The sequence below is a fragment of the Lithobates pipiens genome, unplaced genomic scaffold (assembly GCF_037356315.1).
Source record: "Lithobates pipiens isolate NorthernLeopardFrog02 unplaced genomic scaffold, aLitPip1_a1.2 Scaffold_19, whole genome shotgun sequence".
In the NCBI taxonomy this organism is placed as follows: Eukaryota; Metazoa; Chordata; class Amphibia; order Anura; family Ranidae; genus Lithobates; species Lithobates pipiens.
In genome coordinates this window covers 345,119,925-345,140,977 of record NW_027507764.1, presented here as the reverse complement: position 1 = coordinate 345,140,977, position 21,053 = coordinate 345,119,925, and the positions used below count along the sequence as shown (strand labels likewise).

Genomic DNA, 21,053 nt, shown 5'->3' with positions numbered 1-21,053 from the left:
CCAGTGCCATCCTGCCCCAGTGCCATCCACCCCAGTGCCATCCTGCCCCAGTGCCATCCGCCCCAGTGCCATCCACCCCAGTGCCATCCACCCCAGTGCTACCTGCCCCCAGTGCCACCTGTTAGTGCTATCTGTCCCCAGTGCCACCTGTTGTCAGTGCCATTTGTCCCCAGTGCCATCTGTCATCAGTGCCACGTATAAGTGCCATCTGTCATCAGTGCCATGTGTCATCAGTGCCACATAGTGCCATCTGTCATCAGTGCCACGTATTAGTGCCATCTGTCATCAGTGCCACGTATCAGTGCCATTTGTCATCAGTGCCACCTGTCAGTGTCACGTGCCATCTGTTGTCAGTGTCACGTGTCATCAATGCCACTTATCAGTGCCATCTGTCATCAGTGTCACGCATCATCGGTGCCACGTATTAGTGCCATCTGTCATCGGTGGCACGTATTAGTGCCATGTATTAGTGCCATCTGTCATCAGTGCCACGTATTAGTGCCACATGTCATCAGTGCCACGCATTAGTGCCACGTGTCATCAGTTCCACGTATTAGTGCCACGTGTCATCAGTGCCACGTATTAGTGCCACATGTCATCAGTGCCACATATTAGTGCCATCTGTCATCAGTGCCACATATTAGTGCCATCTGTCATCAGTGCCACGTGCCATCAGTGCCACATATAAGTGTCATCATTGCCATGTATCAGTGCCATCTGTCATCAGTGTCATGTGTCATTGTCCTGGTGCTTCAAAAGTGTAATAAGTAGTCAACAAGTTAGATGTGTAATTTATGTCCCTAGAACACATGATGGCGCTCCCTGCATGTTGGGCCTCTCTATGTGGCCAGGCTGTGAAAAAGTCCCACACATGTGGTATTGTAATACTCAGGAGGAGTATGTGAGAAAAATAACCTATTACAATGACAATTTTGTGGAGAAAAATAAAAAAATGAAAAATCTTAATTTTGCAAAGAATTGTGGGAAAAAAATGACAACATCAAAAAGCTCACTATGCCTCTTACTAAATACCTTGGAATGTCTACTTTCCAAAAAGGGGTCATTTGGGGGGTATTTGTACTTTCCTGACTTGTTCGGGTCACAAGAAGCGAGATAGGCCACCAGTACATCAGATGTGATCAATTTTGTGCGATTCGCACCACAGCTTGTAGACTCTCTAACTTTCACAAAGACCAAATAATATCCACTAATTTGGGTTATTTTTACCAAAGATATGTAGCAGTATAAATTGTGGCCAACATTTATGAAGAAAATTAATAATTTGCATAATTCTGTCACAGAAACAAAGAAATATGCGTTTTTTTTCAAAATTTTCGGTCTTTTTTCATTTATAGCACAAAAAATAAAAACCCCAGAGGTGATCAAATACCACCAAAAGAAAGCTCTATTTGCGGGAAAAAAAGGACAAAAAATTCATTTGAGTACAGTGTTGCATGACTGAGTAATTGTCATTCAAAGTGTGAGAGCACTGAAAGCTGAAAATTGGTCTGGGCAGGAAGGGTGTTTAAGTGCCCAGTAAGCAAGTGGTTAAACATAAGAAAGGCAAAGTAGACTTTAACCCACGCCATGAGTAAATTACCCAAAACCATATTGAAAAAGTAGGCAATAAAAAGCTGCAGTAGAATAGTAAGTTAATGAAGGAGGAGGGTTTTGGAGAAGGGAGGGGGAGGAGGGAGGGGATAGAGATAAAAAGGGATGATATGTAAGGAAACACGGAACATAGAAGATAAGAACTATTGTAAATACTGTAAGACACTATTTTTGTAATGTTGACATACTCTTTTTTTTAATGCTAACGTGTATTATGAAGATTTGTAAATGTGAAGGAAAATGGAATAAAGAATTATTTAAACAAAAAAAAAACACTGATCACTGCCATTACTAGTTAAAAAAAAAAAAATTATAAAAAAATTGCATAAATCTATTCCCTATTTTGTAGACGCTATAACTTTTGCTCAAACCAAACAATATCAAATACCCTTATTGCGATTTTTTTTAACCAAAAATATGTAGAAGAATACATATCGGCCCAAACTGAGAAAGAAAACATTTTTTTTGGGGGGGGGGGGGGTATTTATTATAGCAAAAGTAAAAAATATTGTTTTTTTTTCTAAATTGTTGCTTTTTTTTATAGTGCAAAAATTAAAAACCACAAAGGTGATCAAATACCACCAAAAGAAAGCTCTATTTGTGAGGAAAAAAAGGATGTAAAAATTGTCTGGGTACAGCGTCGCACGACCGCGAGACTGTGCCGTATCGCAAAAAATGGTCTGGTCATTAAGACGACAAATCTTCCAGGGCTGAAGTTGGTAATCAGGGCTGGGTAAGGCAAGTCCCTCTCAGGCTCTCATGTCTCATACAACTTGTGATGTGAGAATGTACTTACAGTACCCGAATTCGGACTCCTGCAGACAATGCTGCTATCTGGAACTTACTGATGGCAGAATGGACAGGGTGAGGGTCAATGCCGAGCCTCCAGAAAATGGACACAGTGACAGGGAGGCTGCAACAACTCAGGCAGCGGCAGGTGCTGGTATATTTGTTCAAAGACGTGAGGAAGAATCCCCAGTTGGTTTGTTTACAAACACCAGCCAATCAGTGGTCAGTTAATTAGTGGTGGTATTATGACAGACCCCCAGCTGGTTTGTTTATAAACAGAAGCCGGCCAGGTATATGCCATTTAGCATCATTAGTATGTCAGTTTGTTTTGTAGTTCACTGAACTCACGCTTGATGTAAACCCAAGGCTCACTCATACTGACACGGTTGAGAGTAAGATTTGGTGATGCATTTTCTGTTCTGCTCATTGTTCTCATTCCTACTTTTTTGACTTTTGATGAAATAATCAGGCTGACAACCAAACATACTGCTTAGTTACAAATGTTTTGATTCTTCCATTGGTATATATTATTAATCATATTTGCCTGGATTCTAGAACTGTGTGATTTTTTTTCCATGGACTGACAGATCTACAAAGAAATTTGCAGAATAATCACAACAAACATAATAGCAAAACTACTATTCTAAATAGGTAAATACATTCAAACTGCATAAATGACAGATGAAGTGGTAAATTAAAAAAAAAAAATGTTAACAAATTCTACACATTATTTTCAACATTTTCATCATGGACAAAGTAACCATGTTTTGTTTTCTTTAGGTCGCTTCCCACAACAGAGCAAAGGCACATATATACCAGTTCCTATTGTGGATGAACTGGAAGAAGGAAAATGGGGAGCAAAAATTACTCTAATTGAAGGAAGCTCTGTCAGCTTGAATATTTTATCAGCTCCTGATTGCATCATAGGCAAATTACGCATGTATGTTGCTGTTTTAACCCCGTATGGTATTTTGAGGACACCTAGAAGATCTGACACTGATACATACATTCTATTTAATCCTTGGTGCAAAGGTAAGAAACATATTATAATAGAAACTTTAGCATGCAAAACGCATTCATAATGTCTCTTATATGACTAAAATAAGCAATCTTGATTTCAGGCTCAATGGTGCAGTCCAGATATCTGCAATTACAAACAGTGTGCTATGAGGGTGGGCTCCCAGACTGCAGCATGCAGCCCTTTCTATAGACCGTAGTGATAGGCATCCTCCCAGGGCACTTATTGCTGCACGAGTTTCACAGTTTGCAAACTGTGGGCCTTTTTTGTAACTGAATTAAAGGCTTAAGGCCCACTTACACTTTGCCATTGCAGTAATGTACAGGTTTCCACATGCTAAGGCAGATGGTTTCCATTATATGCCTTAGTACACTGCAATGCCATTTATTTTGAATGGCACGCCGATGTAACCCAATGGACCTTTAATGCACATGCATTGTAGTGTACCACATTGTGTGATAAAATACTACCATGCAACGTGGAGCACTGTGTAAGAAAAAAGCTACATGCCCATTTTTATTTGTTCTCATGTTTGGCAGTCTACTCATATAAATGGACTGCCTTAATGAAACACATGTTAACATACTCATATATTAACACACAGTGACAGCACCAAAATAAAGAGGTATAAATCGACCCTTTGTGTTAGTTGTTCTATCTATGTATGTAGCTATCTCATGGGCAATATAATTTTAATCCCACAACAGCTATTGAAACAATACCAACTTTTTACATATTGCAAGCCTCCCAACTTTTTCAGATGGGAATGAGGGACACCTATCAGCAAAAGTATGCAAGCATAGGACACACCCCTTGCCACGCCCCTTTAAAGGAGATTGTATAAAAAAATCAAGATTGGTTAAACCCACAAGTGATTTTTATACCACTACTATTCCTTTATTTTGGCTTTTGGAATTTACAAATAGAACAATTTAGAAATCAGATAAAAGGTTTAGCACTGGAAAACACTTTTTGATAGATAAAAAGTGTATTTTATATAAAAATATATAGATGAGACCAAAATGAGGGACAAATAAGGAGGAATGAGGGACAGAGGGACATTGCTCCAAATCAGGAACAGTCCCTCGAAATCAGGCTATGATATTGGTTTGTGATCCTTTAAGGAAAAGCAGTGAAGTATTTATTATTAATGTTGGTGCATTATGCATGAACAACTTTTTAGTTTGTCAGCAGCCATCTGCAGGTGACTATGGAGTCCTTGTACAGACACAATAATCTCTGTTATGTTCCCAGTCTCTATTTGGCATCTAGCGACATTTAAATGCTTCCTGTGAAGGTGTTCACAGACATAGACGACTCCTGATCTAGTTGTTCTAATACAAGTTGGGTGACTAATGTTCAAAGCTTTTTAGGGGAATAGCATACTTTCACAAACTCATCCTGAGCAAACTAGCAAACTCCATGTCCACAGAATTTACTATGCACCTGTGATGTGCGCACATGTGGGCTACAGCATATGCATGTGAAATTTACCAACAGGGGTTGTTTGCTGTGGAATATACAATCCAGCAAATAAATGTAATGTATACTGTCTAAGCCATGGGTAGCCTACATTTTAAGTGATTTTCTCTACTGTTTTGGGGTCTTTGTGCACTTTTGTTGAGCATACCATAAAGAAATGTTATCACATAAATTGTTAAAGGAAACTGTTTAAAACTTTATTTTGTAAAAAGCCTCAGTGATATATATATATATATATATATATATATATATATATATATATATATATATACATATATATATACAGGTATTGTACTGCACATGCATGCATACAGAGTTCACATTATTTTTTTTGTTTTAGTCCATTTAAAAAACGTTACTATGCACAGTCTGTAGTGCACATTAATTAAAAAAGAATATATGAACAAAAAATAATTTGGATGTTCACCATAAGTGTCAATCAGCTATATGGGTGCAGAGTGCAGAGATTGTGATCGCTAGGTATGTGAGCATCGACATGCATGCCTGCAATCCAAGCATACCTTAAGGGTCCATTCATACTTGGGTGTTAATGGGCATTTTCACAATGAATGGCAACACATCTGCTCTATGGAGTTTATTTACTAAAGGCAAATAGACTGTGCACTTTGCAAGTACAGTTGCACTCTGCAAGGGCATTTGCTCTAGAGGTTGGTAAATAAGTTGAACCTTCATGTTGCAAAAAATGCCCAATCACAACCAAGGAATAAAAAAATTAAAAAAGCAGTCTATATGCCTTTAATAAATCAACCCCTCTCTGTGATGTGCTGTGGCGTCATTAGTGGTTAATGGCACCCCAATTCATTGTACAGTAGAGCACAATGCACTGCAGAGCCCCATAAAGCACATATTGTGCATGATGATGCACTACGTTGCCAACCAAAAAAGGGTTGTGTATTTCTTTTCAACCAGTGTGGTGCGTTGAAATACCATTCATAATGAACATATTGCATTAATACACTGAAGTGAAATGCTCAAAACATATTTCCACATCTGCAGTTTATTTTGGGAAAACCCCACTACTGTACAGGTTTGTTAGTGTTCCTATTCACACAGTATACTAGGAAAAATGTTTTTACAAATATTTCTTACCTTTTAGATGTTTAATAGTTTATTTACTAAAGGCAAATCCACTTTGCACTACAAGAGTATTTGTAGCTACTGACTTCTAATTTTTTATTTTTTTTTGCAGGCGGAACTCCGCTTTAAGTTTACAAATTTGATTGCTATACTGCTATGACAAAACAGTGATAAGGGTGGAGCTTACCTTAAAATCTAAAAACACATTGCTTCAAGCCCTTAAGCTCCAACAATGTAGTATCTCTGGTGAAGAACTGGAAGCCCAGTAGCTGATTAATTCAGGTCCTCTGCTAAGTGATGATCCCCAGCTGTAAAAGCCAGTGGTTTCCTTCCTAAATCCCACTGGACCTTCACACAGCTGATGAAACACAGTTCCTAGGCTAAAGTGGTTATAGGATAGCTTAGATTATTCGAATGGAAATTTGAGCATCTTGTAGTGAACACGCATTTTAATTTATTATAATAAATTAATGAAAAAAATAACATGGCTAATCAATACATCCTTTTGAGGTAGCGTAGACTTGGATGCCTATTCTTGGTATTGAAAACTTGTATTTATTATTCATTTCCTTTGTATTTGTATATTTGTATTTGTTTACATGTATTTGCAACAACTTTTGATTTTCATGCTCTCCTGCATAGACGATGCTGTTTACATGGACGATGCAAAGGAAATAGAAGAATATGTAATGAATGACGTGGGTGTAATTTTTCATGGAGAACTGAATAATATTAAGAGACGACCCTGGGAGTATGGGCAGGTGAGAATCTTGTAAATTAGTGTGCTTGAAGCTCGTCATATAATATTCATTTCATAAGTTGATGGAATGTGCGCAGTGTAAAAAAGAAAGCTTTTTTTGAACATGATGATAGACTGCAGTGTATAAAGGAAGCTTCTGAATTGATGAATCAATATTTATGCACCTTATTTCTGTTATATGTTGGTAGTCATCAAGAAACCTTCTAGAGCTCTTTCCAGCCAGCTTGATCTATTGTATGTATCCCTTAAAGCTAAGCATCAGCTTTACCTTCAGTCTTGCAAGGGCTCCTCTTCATGTACTGTAATTTCTTACTGTGATTTTACTGTACACTGTCAGATTGACAAAGTGTGAATTAGAACCTGCAGAAAATCATATAGAGACTAGTTATTTTCCTAGCTGGAGGAGAATCATCTAGTTCTTTCCTCATCAGAATAATGCCCTGTACACACGGTCGGACTTTCCGACAACAAAATCCATCAGATTTTTTCTGACGGGTTTTGTCCCAAACTTGACTAGCATACACACGGTCACACAAAGTTGCCAGAAAATTTTAGATCCAGCTCTCAAACTTTGTGTGTTGGAAATTCCGATGGAAAAAGTCTGATGAAGCCCACACACAATCGGATTTTCCAACAACACGATCCGATCGCAAATTTTACGTCGGAAAGTACGAGCGTCTGCACAGGGCATTACTGTCCCAGGCTTGCCACATTCCTTCATTGGATTTCAGTCCTTTACATCATGCAGTCACAGCATCACATGTGGGAATAAGCTATTACCCCTCCAAACTGACACCTGTCCATTAAGACATCTTGATAGTTGCATAATCTGTCCCAGGAGCCAGCCTAAAGCTTGCATCAGGTCTGAGGGCTCTCTGGGGTGTACTGAGACAGGGTGCTGTGATGTTTTCAGGAAGGTATGTACAGCACCCTGCTGCTGGCCTCTCCCCCAGACCTGGAAGCACAAAAACCTACTGATGACATCATTGGGCCCAAAATAAGATATGAAATGACAACATTTTTTTAAAATGTATTAGTATGTCAATAAAGAGGGAGAAAGAAACCAACACTAAGACCCCTTTCACACCACACCGCCCATAGCGTCGCTAGCGGGGCACTTTTACCTCCCACTAGCGGCCGAGAAAGGGTTAAAACCGACAGCAATATGCCGCAATAGCAGCGTTTTGCTAGCGGTATTACAGCGCTTCGCCATTGATTTCAATGGGGAGCAGCGGTGGAGGAGCGGTAAACACACCGCTCCTTCACCGCTCCAAAGAAGCTGCTGGCAGGACTTTTCCCTAACGTCCTGCCAGTGCACCGCTGTAGTGTGAAAGCCCTCGGGCTTTCACACTACAGACAATGGTGCAGATTTTTTAGGGCGGATTGCAGGCGCTATTTCTAACGATATAGCGCCTACAAAATGCCCTGGTGTGAAAGGGGTCTAAAAGGTAAAATATAGGCAGATTAAACTTCAGCTTTAACAGTATTATCATGCTAACAAAACAAAACAAAAAAATAGAAATATGTATGTATACAATTTTAACAAACTATAAGCCCTTGTACACACGGTCGGACATTCTGACGGAAAATGTCAGATCGGACCGTGTTGTCGGATAATCCGACTGTGTGTGGGCTCCATCGCACTGTTTCCGTCGGAATATCCGACTGACAAAGTTTTAGAGCTGGGCTATAAAACTTTCCGACAACATGATCCGATCGGACTTTATCCGATTGTGTGTAGGGAATTCCGATCGGACAAAGTGGCACGCATGCTCAGATCAAATTCCTAGACCAAAGCTATTGGCTACTAGCCTGAACGTAGTCCCGTCATAACTAAATAACATCATTACGTTATGTACGATCAGATTTTCCGACAACTATGTCCGACCATGTGTACGCAACCATGTTTCGGACAAAATCCGACAGATTTTGTTGTCGGAATGTCCGACCGTGTGTACAAGGCTTACACATACAATGTTATAAATTTTTTATTATTCCATAAAAAAATTAAAATAGGAAAAACATTAAACTATATTGCTCCTTTTGAAAATCAATCGCTAAAACTGTAATGGTTTTTGGGTCAGTGTTAATTTTTAAACACTTCTTTTTTTTTTATTTGTTTTCCGTTATTTTATATCAAATCTGTATTTTTACAAATTATGTGTAATACACTCTGTACCTAAGACAATGGGTTTTCTAAACAGAAAGCAAAACAGAAACAGTTTGTTCTCAGGCTGTCTCTCTCTAATTGAAAGCTCTAACTGCTCTAACCGAGCACCATAATGAGCACACTGCCAGTGGCATAAATTAATGTCATATATTATGAAACTATTGATGAATTTCAAAAGTCCAACCACATTTAAGATCATACAATGCATTTGTCCTAAAGAAGAGGGGCATATGTACCCCTGAATTGTGTAGGATTTTATTTAAAATTGATTATGTAATAAAACATCTGTTTGCACTCGCTGACCACTGGTGTAGCACTTTCTTACTTCTTGTATAAATGAAACTTTCTCAACTTTCTCAATACCCACTCATTTTTGGGTGTTTTTCTGATATTTGCTAGCAGCATAATTGAAGCAAATTAGCTTGATTAATAAGATGATCCCTAACAATGCTGAAAACCCATAATGGAAAATGTTTCACCTCTGTTTGTGTGTACTTCATTCTAATTAAAAGTCTGCAGTCTGAGTAGAAAATGTCACCCCACTGACCCATTCATCTGTATGTGTACTTTTAGTTTCAGCCATTAAACTCTGTAAACAGTTTTTTTTTTTATTATTTCAACAAAGCAGGTTGCATTAATGTGAAAAAAGGAAAGAATAAATATAAAAAAATATTTACATGTAACCTGTATTGTGCTTGTAATATTCCTATCACCTCTTAAAAAAAGATATGTTCAGATTTTGTCCTGATCAACATACTGTATATAATAATTTTATATTCCCTTCAAAAACCATAGGATGTAAACTGTTTAAAACTAAAGCAATAAAAATGGTTATCATGAATATACCATAACTTACATCTGAATAGGGAATCAGCATATTTACTCATGGGTCACTCTGTCTGACAATTTAAGAAAAATTCTGTTTAATGTCATTACAGTTTGAAGAGCAGATACTTGATGCTTGCCTATATTTAATGGACAAAGCTGAATTAGATCTCTCAGGAAGAGGAAACCCTATCAAGATCAGTCGTGTTGGATCAGCAGTCGTATGTATATTTCTGTTCTTTTGTTTTTTTCCAACTATGCCATAATGTAATCATGTAAACCCTTAAGTAAGTTTTTTTTTTAATCATTTTTGTTTTTTGGATACATTTAACCATTAAAACTTAGTTTAGATCTGTGCGCAGGGGTAATACGTGCAAAACCAGACATACGTCCCAGAAGTCTTCACTGCAAACTTTTTTCTCTTTAATCAGCAGGAGGGCCTTTCTCAGCTAAGCATGCCCTATTGCCTGCCTGTCTAAGCTAAGAGCAGATGGTTTCCAAGAAGTTAATTCTATATGAATCATCTGCCCTTACTCAAGATGGCCACGGCTTGAATTGCTATGGGGTGTTTTTCAAAGTGATTTCTCAACAAAAAAGGTATGGATATCAGGAAAGATGGGTGAATTTGCTTCGAATATTAAAAATTATTTACCTTTCATATCCTGATACAGTCAAGGTATCTACAACGTACATACTTTACCCCTAAAAGACTATTTTTAACTTGCCATAAGTGCGAAATAGAACAGGAAGACTTCCGTCATACGGTATGGTCCCATAATAAGGCCAGATCATTCTGGTCAGCAGTCACTGCATTAATTTCAGACGCTTTCAAGCTCCCTAATTTTTGTAGCCCCAAATGGTGCCTTCTGGGTGTGTTTGAAGATGTTGAGCTTCCTACCAAGACTAAGTTGTTTTTACATTTACTGCTTTATTATGCCAGAAAAATAATTGTATTATGTTATGGCCTAAACCCTTACATATTGAGCTGTGGCATTGCCTAATCAATCAAAATTCTCCCATTATATAAGTTGACTTTTGAGGCTGGGGGTGACCAGCTATGTTTACCAAAATGTGGGGTCCTTGGCTAGACACGCAAAACACAAGTGGTTCTGCTAAATTTGATATCTGATCCTGCATTACAGTTGTAACCTTCTAAGGCCCTGCTACCGCTTGGCGAGTTGGTTTATACCCCCCCCTTTTTCTTTTAATAATGAGGTCAGAATTCTAATGGATAATACAGAGGCGACAACAATAATGATACCGTAATGATTTCAGGGATATGATGAGTATCTCAGGTGATTGCATTTGCTCTCCTTGCATGGGAATCAGGGTGTTGTGTACGGTGCGATCTATTCTGGTCTGTTTACTATTTTAGGTAATTGGTCAGATGTGACTAATTAAGATGCATGTTTCTGGAGGCGCATGCGCGGAGCTGAGCCGTGCGGTAATGCCGGCTTAGAGCTCCATATCACGTGGGACGAACGAGCCAAATAACGGCGGAGGTAACTTATCCTTCCGCATCTAAATATTATTTTTTAGTGCCCAGAGCACCCTACCTTATATTGAAGTCATTCTGGGGGGGTCTAAAGCCGCATATGAAGCGGAAAATCAGGCAAAAAAGGGCCGCCTCACAAACACTGCAGCATGACACTGAAGCCTTCCTCCTCTGAGGTGAGACGCAGGGAGCACAATAAACAGCCAGCCCCTTCTGCTACATCACTCAGTGATGATTTTACATTAAAGGCACACAGTCTCTCTAATTCCCTTTCTAATAAAAATGTGGCAGAATTGGAGAAGTTTGAAATTTCTTCACATAAGGACTTGTCTCCACCTGTAACATTGAAACAAATTGAAAACCTGCTTCAAAAATTACTACAATCTACCGCAGACCTTATCACTACAAACCTTACTAAGGAAATTAGGGAATTAGGCCAGCGTACGTCTGCACTTGAAATTAGAGTTGACAATTTGGAGAATAATACATCAAACTTTGCCTCAGAAATTGATATTCTTAAAGAGGAAAATGACATCTTACAATCCAAATTGGAAGACTTTGAAAATCGGGTAAGATGCTCTAATATATGCATTCGAGGAATCCCCGAATCCGAGACTGACTTACAAGGTGCTATGATAGCACTTTTTCAAGAATTGCAACCATCTATACCGTTAGAAGGTTTTGAGATGGACAGGGTTCATAGACACCGAAAAAAAACATATGGTCCACTTTGCGACATTATCGCAAAATTACATTTCTAACGTACTAAGGAACAATTGCTAAGTACAGCAAGAAACAAAGACTCCTTAAATTTCCAAGGACATAATTATCAATTATTCACAGATCTTTCACAAATAATCAACAAAAGAAAAACTTTGAAACTACTTCTTCAAATACTACAACGCAATATTTTACCAATGGGGCTTTCCTTTCTCTGTGCGTTTCACTTTTCAAAGTCGCAAATACTTGTGCCGGACTGCCAAGGACCTGCAAACTACCTTACAGAATTTAGGGCTGATAAATGCAAACAGAGACTTTGCCGACATATGCCAAAAATCGTCCTCATCCGCTGGCAATTCCTCTTCTGCTTCCAGGAATGATGAAGATCACAGCCCGCATAAAAGAAGTCGCATACAATCTCCAGTTCCGGATCTGGCTGATTCTATGGATTGATGAATATCTTATACCGAGGCTACCCTCTCACTTTTCCACTTTTTTTTTTCTTTGGCTGGCCTCTTCCGAAATGTTTTGACTTCCAGCCACTGTTTACATCATACAATTACTTGAAACAAATCACTTTTGACTCGGGCACCTTTTTTGTTGCCTTAAAATTTTGCTTTTTGTTTGTAAGACTAAAAATTATATGATTGGCTCTCTATGTTCTGCAGGGATGTTTCTTGCGCCCTCTCTTGCTACCCTCATGTACCCTTGGAGGGAGATTTTTTTCTCCCCTCAATGGATATGTTAGGAATGTATATATATATATATATATATATATATATATATATATATATATATATATATGCTATGCTATGCTATATTTTCATGATGAATGCAAATCGCATTTTCTTTTTCTCCCTTTCCCCCTATACTCTGGAAGCAAATAATTTCTTACATGATCATTCAATTCCATGGCTCCATTGAATATCCTATCCTTCAATACTCAGGGATTTAACAGCCCACACAAATGCACTAAAGCCTTTCGTAGATTTTCATCCAAAAAGGCACATATAGTATGTCTTCAAGAGACCCATTTTACTACACAATCCACTCCCAAATTCTTTAGTAAAGCCTACCCACAAGTATATATGGCATCGGCCTCCACGAAACAACGCAGTGTGCTTATAGAATTCCACCGTAATACCCGATTTTCACTAATGAAAGAAATTAAAGATCCAGAAGGTCGATATATGATTCTTAGGGCATTTACTTGATACCGCTATCACCATTATATCATATTATGCCCCCAACAAGAATCCTAAATATTTTCTTTCCCATTTATTACAAACAATAGACTACCATATAATAGGTACTATAATTTTATGCAGAGATTCTAATCAGACCATTTTTCCATTTTTAGATAAATCACCAATCCCACAGACCCATAGATCTGACAGACAATCTTTTTCAAAACTAATCGCAAAACATAATTTAGTAGATTCCTGGCGAGAATTGAATCCTACCAATAGACAGTATACACATTACTCATACCCTCACCGTTCATATTCTAGGATAGACCATATATTTTTGTCCACAGGTATGATACCAGAAATCACATCTTCAAAAATTGTCTCCATCCCTTGGTCTGACCATAGTGCAATTTACATTTCTATAGCCTCCTTAATTCCAAAAAAAAGAGATCCAACATCGCTATTAAGAGACTTTCTACTCAAAAATCCAGTTCATAAAAACAATATTGAAATTGCACTTAAAGATTATCTAAAACATAATTCTACACCCGACATCTCTCCAACCACGCAATGGGAAGCACACAAACCTGTTCTTCGTGGAATATGTTTACAGCAAGCTAATGTATTAAATAGAGAGCGAAAAGCACTCTGCCACGCTTTAGAAACAAATTTCAATACATGTTACATGGCATTCCAACATAACCCTTCTTCTTCATCCAAAATAAAACTAGATAAAGCTAAACTGGAATTTGATTTGTTCCTTACTGAATCAGCAGTTAAAACCATCAAAAGATCGCAACATAACTTTTATATGAATGCAAATAAACCTAATATGCTATTAGCCCGGGCACTAAAATCTTGCCAAAATCCAACCAAACCTATTCGTATAAAAATTTCCAGAGAGATATACACAAACAATCCATTGAAAATCTTACAAAAATGTAAAACACAATTAAATAATTTATACTCTTCTGACAATGAGTTGGATCCTTCTAAAGCAAATGTTTTTCTCTCATATATCTCTACCTGCATTATCTAAAACACAACTGGAAATGTTGGAGGAATTTGTGTCTATTATAGAGGTATCTGAAGTTATTAAAAATCTGAAACTGAATAAGAGGCCGGGTCCTGATGGATTTTCTGCTCTTTCCTACAAAACATTTGCAGATATCTTATCACCAGTTTTGACAAATACTTTCAATTCCCTCTTGGAAGGTCATTCTTTTAGGAAAGAAACCCTGACCACAATCATTTGCATGCTCCTTAAACCACATACAGACAATTCAATTTGGTCTCGCCCTATTTCTTTATTAAATTTGGACATAAAAATTTTAGCCAAAATTCTAGATAATAGATTAAACAGAATTATGGGCAACCTTATACACTGTGACCGAGTAGGTTTCATCCCAATTCGACAAGCTGGAGATAACACCAGACATGCAACACTTTTGTCACACGCCGCTAAAACACGAATTCCCACTTGTTTTCTCTCTTTAGACATTAAGAAAACATTTGATACGATATTATGAAATAACCTCAACAAATGGGGCTTTGGCCCTAATTTTTTACAATGGATTTCTGCACTATATCATGACCCCAAAGCCTATATTAAATATGCAGGCTACAAATTGGATGAGTTTAATCCAACCCCAAACCTTATGGTTGTACTATATGAATTTTCACTCATCTCAGGCCTTAAAGTTAATAACCAAAAATCTTTAGCATTAAATATCTCGCTCGACGAAAAAGAAACAATTTTTACAAAATTCACTACCCTTTAAGTGGGTAGATAATAGCCTTGCATATTTGGGTGTCCAACTTACTTCTAATCCTTCAGATTTATTTGCAGCTAATTACCCAGTTCTATTGAAAAATATTACAACTTCATTATCTAATTGGTCATCACTATCGATATCATGGTTTGGAAAAATTTACATTATAAAAATGTCTATTCTTCTGAAATTTTATTATTTATATTTATTTAGAACACTCCCAATTCATATTCCCGCTTATTTACTTAGATTGATTCAACAAAGTAATACAATTCATTTGGGGGAAAATAAAACCTAGGCTACACAAAAAGACACTAGTTCTTCCTAAATCCATGGGTGGTCTGAGATTTCCAGACTTTACTACATATTATAAAGCAGCTCAATTCTCACAACTAACGAAATATCATTCGACTACAGAAATTCTTATATGGGTATTCATTGAAGCTTTAGTCTACGATCCTCTCCCTATAAACAATATATTATGGTTACAACCTGCAGATCATAAATCTATAAATAATCCAATTTCTAAGCATTCTCTATCTATCTGAGATAGGCATAGAATCTCACATGGTTTACAATCCTCACATAACCCGCTACTATCTTTTCACAAAAATCCGGCCTTTTATCCAGCCTGGACATTTCCCAAAACTTTTAAAGCTTGGTCTAAGGCTGGTATTACTTGTCTATATAATATAACTTCAACTACCTCAATAAGACCTTTCCCAGAACTATGTGAGGTATATAGGCTTCCTCAATCTGAAATATTCAGATATCTTCAAATCAAACATTTTTATACTCCCCTTCTCAATTCAAGTGTAAACCTACACACCATTTCTCAATTTGAAAGGTTTTGCCTCAAAGAACCACATGCTTAAGGTCGTATTTCATCAATGTATACTCAATTGATCACTAAATCAAATACTATTTACCTATATATGTTGCTAAGTGGGAAAAAGATCTTGATTGTATGATTGATTCTAAAACTTAGTCTAACATATAGTCTAACAACAAATCTTCCTCTACAAATATATTGGCGATTGAGACATCGTATAAAGTTCTCACACAATGGTATTTGGTTCCTGCAAGAATTGCCAAATTCACAACAGACAATGCTGGCCTCTGTTTTTGTGGCTGTCCGCAACAAGGCACATATATGCACATTTGGTGGCAGTGTCCAATCGTGCAAACATTTTGAAAAAGGTCTTTTTGATAATCTCAAATATATTTGACTGTTTTATCAGACCCAATGTTAGCTCTTTTTAATTTAAAACCAGCCTCTCTTACTCAGAAACAATTTAAATTATTTCTCACATTCCTGATAGCCGCAAAACAGACTATAGCTAATGTGTGGAAAACATCTGTCGTGAATATTGCAGAAACCAAACTTAGATTTAATCAATCCTTCATTCATGCTAAAATGGATGCTATTGATAATAATAATTTGACAAAGTTTGACATCACATGGAAGCCATGGATTAATTACTATATGTGAGATATTTTTGATAACTGAGTACTCTCGTCATGGTGATTAAGATTCTCTCTAGGATTACAACATTAGTAGGTACATACAAATCACTCCTCCGGAGTTTTGCCTCCTTCCACTCCCATTTGCCTTTATGTCCTTTTATGATTTCCTTTTTCCTTGAACTCTCAAAACAATTATCTTTTTCACAACCATTCTTTCCTTATGATACAATATCTATTATAAGCATATATTTGAAGTTAAGGTCATGATTTTGATAATTTGATAATTACATACCCCAATTAGATATATTTACATCTACTTTGGTTTTAAAAAAAATAATAATAATACCCCTCAGTTATAAGCTGTTTTCACACTTAAATCTATATAATGTCATCTAATGTCGTGACTATGTAAGTCTTTTATAGATTTTTTTATTTTCTTGTACCATCCGTGCTTCAATATGTTTCTCTAATAACTTTGTCTAATATTATGTATATGCTGTTTCTTTTAATGTTTCTAAAATAAAACAAGAAGATGCATGTTTCTGCAAGCCTTCATCTCATATAACTATTATACTGGATAGTGGATATATATTTTTTACCTTTCATGTGCCGATTTCCTGTATAAGTTTTGTCATTGGACAAGATTCTGACTGTTAAGATGTTTTGTATGCATCTCCTTTAATTTTCAAATAAAACAAGTTTAAAAAAATAAATTACAAAGCTCAATGACCCGGCAATTTTTTGCGATACGGCTTTAACTGACAATTGCGCAGTTGTGCGACTCTGTACCCAAACAAAATTGACCTTCTTTTTTTCCCACAAATAGAGCTTTCTATTTGGTGGTATTTAATCATCTCTGTGGTTTTTATTTTTTGTGCTATAAACAAAAAAAGAGCAACAATTTTGAAAAAAAAAACACAATATTTTGTACTTTGTTATAATGAATATCCCCAATTATTTAAAAAAATGTTTTTTTCTCAGTTTAGGCTGATATGTATTCTTCTACACATTTTTGGTAATAAAAATCGCAATAAGTGTATATTGATTTGTTTGTGCAAAAGTTATACAAAATAGAGGACAGAATAGCATTTTTATTATTTTTTTTTTTACTAGTAATGGCGGGTATCTGCAATTTTTATCAGGACTGCAACATTATGGTGGACATATCGGACACTTTTGAAACATTTTTGGGATGACTGACAATTATACAGTGATCAGTGCTATAAAAATGCACTGATAACTGTGTAAATGTCACTGGCAGTGAAGGAGTTAACACTGGGGGGCGATCAAGGTGTTACCTGTGTTCCCTAGTGTGTTTTCTAACTGTGGGGGGAGGGGACTGACTATAGGACATGACAGTTCATGGTTTCCAGCTATTAAGAAATCACGATCTGCCTCTCCATTCCTCACAGAACAGGGATTTGTGTGTCATCACCACCGCCGGCTACGAGCATCAGCACCTCCCGCAGTGCAGCGGGTGGTGTGCTCCTGCTATCCCGCTTAAAGGAGCCAACGTACAGCTATGACGGCTTGTGGGATCGTGCCGACCTGCCACAGTATAATGACAGCAGCTGGTTGGCAAGTGGTTAATGGCATCCCAATGCACCTTAATAAGGTGTGTTTTAGTGCACCAGAATGCATAGTAATAAATGTACAAACAAGTGGCCACTGCCCCCACAATGAACACCTAGCACATATCACTACGATAGCAAAGGTGTTGGTGCATTGCCTGACCGATATATTAAAAGTACAAAAAAGTGGTCACTGCCTTTACCTATAACTGGTCTTTGCAGCAAGGGGCACTGGAAGGGCGACATATGTCAAACAAAACCAATGAAATTTCCAAGCTCATTTTACCAACCAGCCTTTAACCAACCGAATTGACCTGTCTAACAAGATGCGTTAAAAACAGGGGTTTAATCTGCACACATTTGCAAATACATAAGCTACAGGCCCCGTCAAGGTACCCCATTATTTTCTGTAGTCCTAACTGTAACATCTGAGAGTCTCCACAATGGAAGCACATGCATTTTAAAGGATAGGCAGAGGGCAGGTGAGCCTGGAAGGAGCCCAGCCCTCCTTAAAGGCACAGGGGCACACTGAACACCCAGCACATAGCAGTATGGCAGCAAAGGTGTCAGTGCATTGCCTGACCAATATATTAAAAGTACAAACAAGTGGCCACTGTCCCCACCTATAACTAGTAATATAGTACCATGTGTTCTAGTGTAATTTAAAGTGTTAAAAAAAAAAAAAAAGTGCAAGCGCACAAACGATAGTCTTCCCTATTGCAGCACATGTTGTCACTCACAAAACACACATTAACTGCACACGCTGTCGCACCTGTATGGTTGTGAAGGGAGAGTTAGCAATTATTTGTTTGATTTTGTGCCCAGTTCCAATAAGATTTATTAAGAGAACAATCTGAGGGAATTTGTGCAAATACCAACTGTTCTAAGCCATCGTCTTATTTCTTCCCATATACAAAGGAAAGATATCAGTCCTTAGTAGTCAGCAAGGAAGTAGTGACTTCTTTCTGAACAGCCTGTCACAGACCTGTTCCTTTATTTATATTCAGGTATAGGTCAATAAACATACTGGGCCACTTCACATCTCTCCCTAGCATTCATATATTACGCAGCCTTGGGTTTATTCAATGAAATAGTGCAAGAAGCAATGCATAACATATGAATTGTGGTGCACAATGCTAACAGTCACAATCAATCATGTACTACTTTTGTAAAGCATATTATGATTGGTTGCTATTGGTTCATACACTTTTCTTCGTGTCCTGTTTATTACATCAGCTGAGCTTCTTACAACATGCAGAAAATGGCACAAATGAGCTCCAGGATTTTATTTTACCTCTAGCGCTCTCTCAATGCCAGAAGCGATCCCATAATTAGTTTCACCTTAGGCTACACTTAAAATGCAACTCTGTTTATTGCTAGCTATTGTATACATGCTCCAACAGTCTAGACTGAGAAAACAGCAGCTAAAAAAAAAAACAGTACAATCTCTGTCCCTATTTACCGTATATACTCGAGTATAGGCCGACCCGAATATAAGCCGAGGCCCCCAATTTACCCCCAAAAAAACTGGCAAACTTATTGACTCGTGTATAAGCCGAGGGTGAGACATGCCTGTCCATCCCTGTGTGTGTGTCCGTCCATCCCTGTGTGTCCGTCCATCCCTGTGTGTCCGTCCATCCCTGTGTGTCCGTCCATCCATCCCTGTGTGTGTGTGTGTCCATCCATCCATCCATCCCTGTGTGTGTGTGTCTCCATCCATCCATCCATCCATCCCTGTGTGTGTGTGTCTCCATCCATCCATCCATCCATCCCTGTGTGTGTGTGTGTCTCCATCCATCCATCCATCCATCCCTGTGTGTGTCTCCATCCGTGTGTGTGTGTGTGTGTGTGTGTGTGTGTGTGTGTGTGTGTGTGTGTGTGTCCAGCCTACCTTTGTCCCGAGCCTCCGTCCCGTGCCTTGCCTCCTTGCCTCCGTCCCGTGCCGTGACTTGCCTCCTTGCATCCGTCCCGTGTCGTGCCGTGCCTTGCCGCCGCCGTCCCGTCCCGTCCCGTGCCCTGCCTTCCCTTGCCTCCGTCCCGTGCCCTCTTCGTCGGCGGCCATTGTAAAGTTCAAAAGCTGCGCCGCCGCCTTCGCCTGTGATAGGCGGAACACTGAATTTCCCAGCAGCCTGTGTTCCGCCTATCACAGACGTCGTATCATCCTCGTCCGTAGTACGAGGATGATACGATGTCCGTGATAGGCGGAACACAGGCTGCTGGGAAATTCAGTGTTCCGCCTATCACAGGCGAAGGCGGAGCCGGAGGCGCGGCTTTTGAATAGAATGGCCGCTGTCTGTCTGCTCGACACGCTGATCGAGCGGGCAGACAGCGATGACTCGAGTATAAGCCGAGGGGGGCACTTTCAGCCTCAAAAAAGAGGCTGAAAATCTCGGCTTATACTCGAGTATATACGGTACTCTTCAACCTTAGCCATATGTAATTACTGGGTTACATGCAAATGTACTTCCTTTATGAAAATAAAAATAGTGAATGTATGCTATTTAGGCCACATTTTTAAATTCTGTACTTTAAAGGTGAACACCAGACAAACATCTAAATACCCAATTTAAATACTTATATTGAAGCTGATTTACATGACAGACTTAGGCCCGTGACCTGACTCTACCGCTGTTACAGCAATACAGCGTGTCTCCATGCTGTGACTGGACAGTCAAGGAGCAGCAGGATATTGATGAGTAATTCCTCCGTTCATGTCTGTCAGCACATGGGTATTACGCACACATGATTGGCTCCTAGCAATAGCCCTCTGTCTCCCAGTCTGAGTGCTGCTATACAGTGGTTAGAGGCTGATACCCAGTCAAATGTAGGTATTCACACTTGCTGCATTTATTTTATATTTGAATCCATTATTTGACATACTTGTTACCTGCTTGAAATCCAGCCTTTGCCTATAATTTCACTATAGTTTAAGGTTCTTTGATGTATTTTTGTATGTTTTTATAACACATTTTGCTTTGGTGTATTTTTGTTCCTAAGCAATCAAATGCTGATTACACCATCCCAAAGAAAAACAGTTTGATTTAGCCATAGGGAAATTGTATAAAATAGTGTTTTTAACTTGTGG

The 21,053-nt window shown here is 38.3% G+C and overlaps 1 protein-coding gene across 1 annotated transcript in view; it reads left to right on the top strand.

Annotated features, from left to right (window-relative positions):
• The window catches only part of F13A1 (coagulation factor XIII A chain), a 223,360-nt gene that overhangs the window by 62,134 nt on the left and 140,173 nt on the right, over positions 1-21,053 (top strand). The window contains exons 4-6 of the mRNA XM_077492144.1: positions 3,181-3,432; positions 6,641-6,759; positions 9,867-9,974. Of these exons, the coding sequence (XP_077348270.1) occupies positions 3,181-3,432; positions 6,641-6,759; positions 9,867-9,974 (479 nt within the window). The remainder of the gene's footprint in view (positions 1-3,180; positions 3,433-6,640; positions 6,760-9,866; positions 9,975-21,053) is intronic.